Raw genomic sequence first — 5,637 nt, 5'->3', positions numbered from 1 at the left:
GCAAAGGTGAGGTATTATTTATCAATCAAAACTAGTAAAAACAAGCAATAAAACAAAGTACAATATGAAGATTACAACGTCAATAATTAAGATACACAAGGCCTATTACACCACCCATCCTAATCACTCCCCACCTTATTTGCTCTATTTAAGATCCAAAGATACGCCAAATAACGAATATCTTCATAAATAACTTTGGACAAAACAAGAACCTTATTGTGAGTCACTTTATTTCTTGCACTCCATAAACTACATATAGCATTGTAAATAATGGCATCTATCATTTTTTTTCCAACTCTTGTTGGCTGTTAAATTCTTTTGCAAACTAAACAAATCACTGACATGAAAGTAGTATAAATAGGTCTTATCATATACCAATGCGAATAATACTATTTAGTATTGGTATCATGGCATGGCCATTTTTCTTTTCTTTTTTTTTTGTTAAAATATGTTGTTTTTATAACATTTTTTAAAAACATGTTATTCGGGATAGAGCCATGTTAGCCATGGTCAAGAAAGTTAAGGGTAATGGCATCACCACCACTCACCACTTACTTTCAACCAATTACATTATGTCACCTCAAATTCACCACTCACTTATCACTCACCCAATTTTGTTGACATTACAACCACTCACTCACCATTTACTACAAATTTATTTTTATTTTTAAAATTAAAATTTCATTAAACATAAACCATTACATAAACATAACTAAAAACATAAAAACTAGATAATAAAACTAAAACACATACAAACATTAAAAAATAAAATTAAAAAAAACAACATATAAATAAATCTACTCTTCAACGACGTCGAGTTATAGTAACTCTTGAGCCGCAATATGCTCTGTAAGATCATTTCGGAGCCGAAAATGTGTCTCCTCGTCTCGTATCTCCTGTAAACGATCATGCTGACTGTTAGGTTGGACCCGAGGATCTCCAATATGAACCGAACTGATAGCGCGATCATCGTCCTGAATAATCATGTTGTGCATTATGACACACGCATAGACGAGGTTCCTTATTGCTTTCACCGACCTTTGTCGAAACGGTCGACAAAGGATACCCCATTTCTGCTTGAGAACACCGAAGGCACGTTCAACATCCTTTCGAGCTGACTCTTGTAGCCGCTTGAACTTTTTCTCTTTCGGATCGGTTGGATACTTGTACGCTTTAACAAAAGTAGACCACGTCAGATATATGTCATCCACTAGATAATAGCCACGTCAGTACGTGTGACCCTTCACAATGAATGGGCAGTTAGGCGTTGTGCCCATGCATTCGGGGAGGAACAATGGAGACTGCTGCAGAACGTTGATACCGTTCAGTGAACCAGGAGGATATAAGATTTTGTGAAGCATGGTAAGATGTCCGATTGCACATTGGGAGTCCGAGCATGACGTTATTGTTTATTATCCATCTTTGCATATGGCTTGGATCACGAGGCCGTGATCCGTTCCAAGTGGGGGAGAGTTGTAATACCCCCAAGATTTTAAGGTAAAAGAAATTAACCCTTTTCATAGTTTTGACATTAAATTAATTTCCTAGTATTTTATTTTTGGATATAGGGTTAATTTAGGAACTTTAGCGGATAGCGGGTAAAATACTCACCAATTTGATAAGTGGGTTGTGGCACCAATAGGAAGTGCCAGACACTTATTTGAGTATGAACCATACTTCCACTCCTATTTATCTTCTTTCCTACATGCATCCCTTCTCATATTCTTTCAAAATCAAAGAGTAATTCATCCAAGAGCAAAAACATTAATCATCTTCATCTATATTAGAAATTTAAAAGCTAGGGGTGCGTTTAGTTCAAGAAAACTCCCTTGTTTTCCATTTTCATTTTCCAAGAAAACATGGAAAACCGGAAACGCGTTCAAATTTTTTTAGAAAAGTTTTCCTAGAAAATGAAAATTCTTTTTTCCAACTTTTGCACTAAAATTAAAAAACTGTTTTTTTCAGTTTTTGTTTTCACTTTTCTATTTTCTAAACCTAAATTTAGAAAACAAGTGAATTTGAACATGTTTTAAATGAAAACTCCATCTTTTATTTTGAACGCTTTTTCAAAATTTTAAAGGGTTTTTTAGAAATGAAAAACCTTTTCATTTTCTAGAAAACTAAAAATGAAAAACTTAAAAACATTTTCTCTAACTAAACGCGCCCTAGGGTTTTGGTGATTTTGGGTGGTGGCCGAAAATCAAGAGGAAAAAGGGGGAAAAAGAAATTGTAGCCTATAGTCTTGATTTAGCTCATTGAATCTTGAGGTATTGAATTCCCTTAAATTAGTTTTTATCTTTCTTTTGGAATTAGGGTTCATGGATGAACCAAATTGGGGGTTTTGCAAGAATATGAATTATGGTTAATTTTTCTCAATTCCTTAGTTAACCTAGTTGTCATTGAGAAATGTGATGTGTTTAATTATAAAATTGATAAGTTCATGTGAAAATCTTAGTTAATGAGAAAAGATGAATTTTACTAGTTATTGAAATGTGGATGAAAATGGTAGGTTGAACTACCCAATGTTGTTGTTAAAGATGAAAGTAGCTCAATGACAAATGGGTTGGGTTTTGGGTTTAGAAAGGGCTAGTGATTGAGTATGACTAGGTTGAGCTAGTCAGGTGTGAATGTAAGCTTATGCATTCTTTATGATATGATTATGGGTTGAAGCTTGCTTGTGCTTATTCGTTTTTAGCATTATTGTCCTTTTTGCGGAGTAGGTGAGTATATTTGCATACCTTTATATTTACGTTGGATCAATTGACCACGTTATGTTGAAGCCTTTTGTCCATGGTGGTTTTGACCATTTCATGTTGAAGTTTGTAAATCCATGTGTGGTAATTGATGTGGCATAAGCCCATTTGGGGCATTGTGATTATGAGGCCTAAGAACCTCCGGGGCCTAAGAATCCCGATAGTTGATATGATATGAGGCCTAAGAACCTCCGGGGCCTAAGAATCCCGATAGATATGATTGTTTAGCTTATATGGATCCATATATGTGTTGTTAGTGTACAAGGTGAATATGTAAATGTGACATGACGATACCATAAGTTACATGTAAAAGTCCTTGTACTTTGCCCTCTTTTGTATTCGTCAAATGTATGCAAGTATATTCACTAAGCCTTTGCTTATATTTTAGTTGTTTACCCTTTTATAGGTAGTTCCGGAAGAAGGAACTAGTGTGTTGATTTGAAAGAGTTGACTAGAGCTTGAAGTGACTTTGCAAAAGTTGAAGGTATTAGGTCATTCTTGGAGGAATGGCAAACTTTTGGTTTAGAGGCCTAAAAATTCCTCTCCTCATGGCTCTTGGTACATTTTGGTTGGATGGTCATACTTTTGTTAAAATTTTGTAAATGATCAGGTGTTAAGTCTTAGCAAGTTGTGAAGTTGCATTTTGGACGAAAATAGCGTCAAAATGGGTAAATGACCCGTTAATGGTATTCAAGGATTTTGAAATAATTTGATGTTGTAATTATGTTTAAAATGTGTCTATGAAGTTGTTATAATTCTCTAGAATTTGTCTTTCATATGTTGGTTCGAAATTTGAAGGTTACAGGTTGTTCAAGGTCGAATTGAGTATTAGGGTTGCTGTCAGGTGGCCCACTGCGGCGCAGTGGGGGTGACTTTGCCCAATGCGGCGCAGTGGAATCCCACGGAAACAACTTTGGTTCCTCCCACTGCGGCGCAGTGGGAAATGTGTCGAACCCACTGCGGCGCAGTAGGGCATGTTCAAGTTCTGGCCGAGGATTTCCACTGCGGCACAGTGAGGAGTCCTCGATCCACTGCGGCGCAGTGGGGTATTTAAAAAAAAAATTTCTTATATTTTCGGTCTATCGAGTTTGGTCCTTTCAAGTTGGTATCAAAGCCGAGGTTTAAGGGATTTAGGTATTCCTTCATGTAGAGAGTGCCTAGACTTAAACCTTAGTTGAGACTCGACCTTAGGTGACCGAAATTTTATATGGGACCGAAAGATGCGTTTGATGATGCTAGTTTATCCGCTTGCTAGTATTTAAAGCACAATAAGAAGTCGGCCTTATTGTGGTTGAAGTACTAACAACTTATAAACTAACGACATCAAACCTTGAGACGGTTTAGTATAAAACTATAGGCTTGGTTTTAGTTGAGTGTGTAGAGGTAGGTTATGAAATTAAATTTGTTTATTCAATCTTATTATAGTATGGCTGATCAACATAATGACGAGGATGAGCACCATAGTCAAAATTAGGAGGAAGAGCCCATATTTGCCGAAGATAGTATGGATATCTCGAACCAAATTGGGAGGGCCTTGGAGAAATACACTGCGACGCAGTAGGGCATGTTCAAGTTCTGGTTGAGGATTTCCACTGCGGCGCAGTGGGGTATTTAAAAAAATATATATATATTTCTTATATTTTCGGTCTATCAAGTTTGGTCCTTTCAGAGGACCAAAAAATGTGTGCGATATCCATAAATCGTGAAAAGTCGTCGCCTCCACCATAATCGTGGGGTATTGATGATCACCCCTTTTATATTGGCTCCTCAACTCAACTGGACACATTTTCCATACGAAATGTGTACAATGTAGGCTGCCCAACATACCGGGCATGTGACGTCTCTCCTCATGTGTTTCGTATAACCGCAAAATATCATGCGTTGTTGGTTTATGCAGATATTCTTGCTCATACGTCTCTACAATGGCATCACAAAAAACCTGGAGACATTCGCGTGACGTTCTTTGAGTCGTCTCCAAGTATTCATAATACTCATCCAGTAGGTTACCGGTTGCAAGCTGCCTAATGGTGGACGTACATTTTTGTATCGCGGTAAAACTCTTTTTCATCCTACCATCGTAACCTTCCTGATAATACTTGTACCGCAACTCAAGATCATGAACAATCTTTAGAAATAAACATTTAGGAATACGATACCTATCCTCGAAAAACTCATGATCGAATTTCGGTTCATCAAAAAAGTAGTCGCAAAACAATCTTTCTCCAGCTTCCCAACGGTTGTGGTTAACAACTTTACGCTTTGACCTTGCCGTAGAACTTTCACCATCGGCCTCGATCGCATTCGCAAATATTTCCAAACTACTATCGTCGGACCATTCAAACGGTTCATCTAGTAAAATTGTAGATCCAAATCGTTTAGGCATTTGTGAAAATGAATTTGTTTAATGTTTGATGGATGTGTTGATGTGTGTTTTTGTTTGATATGTGTGTGTTTGATTTGAAATGGAAGAAGGTGGGATGGTATCTAAAGAAAAAATAAAGGTCAAACTAGTCGTTCAAGACCTCCAACGGTCACCTTCCACCCACACTCCACGGGAGTGGAACTTCCACCCATTTTTCACCACTCGTGCATGGAAAACCATTGGCGGCGGTGTTCCACGAGTGGTCGGGCCAACGACGCTGCTTACAATCTGGTGATGCCAACACCCTAATAAAATGCCTTTGCCATTTTATGATTAGTGCTTCAACCATTATTAAAAACAACTTAATACTTGGTTGACAACAAGTTAAAAAAATAATAATAAAGCTATATATATAGGGGTTAGGTATTGTAAAATAACTATTAAAGTATAACAAATAAGATAAGATCTTGACCCTTAGATCATAGTTAAATTGATGCACGAAGATTCACGAAACAATTGATG

The 5,637-nt window shown here is 37.0% G+C and overlaps 1 protein-coding gene across 1 annotated transcript; it reads right to left on the bottom strand.

Moving 5' to 3' along the window:
* Positions 1-818: 818 nt before the first annotated feature.
* On the bottom strand, positions 819-5,136 carry LOC122588197. The gene is made up of 2 exons (XM_043760322.1): positions 4,581-5,136; positions 819-1,171 (listed from the first exon to the last, which is right to left on the bottom strand). The coding sequence occupies exons 1-2, from the start codon at positions 5,134-5,136 to the stop codon at positions 819-821; spliced, it is 909 nt and encodes a 302-aa protein (XP_043616257.1).
* Positions 5,137-5,637: the final 501 nt, after the last annotated feature.

This window comes from Erigeron canadensis, chromosome 2, assembly GCF_010389155.1.
Source record: "Erigeron canadensis isolate Cc75 chromosome 2, C_canadensis_v1, whole genome shotgun sequence".
Classification (NCBI taxonomy): Eukaryota; Viridiplantae; Streptophyta; class Magnoliopsida; order Asterales; family Asteraceae; genus Erigeron; species Erigeron canadensis.
This window is presented reverse-complemented; position numbering and strand designations above follow the sequence as displayed.

Bases quoted from the DNA above. Each gene is read 5' to 3' on its own strand.
- LOC122588197 (XM_043760322.1), bottom strand. From the start codon at position 5,136: ATGCCTAAACGATTTGGATCTACAATTTTACTAGATGAACCGTTTGAA. The intron at 1,172-4,580 runs GTATGTTGGGCA...CTTTTGTTAAAG, and splicing joins GGAGAGACGTCACATGCCCG to CGTACAAGTATCCAACCGAT.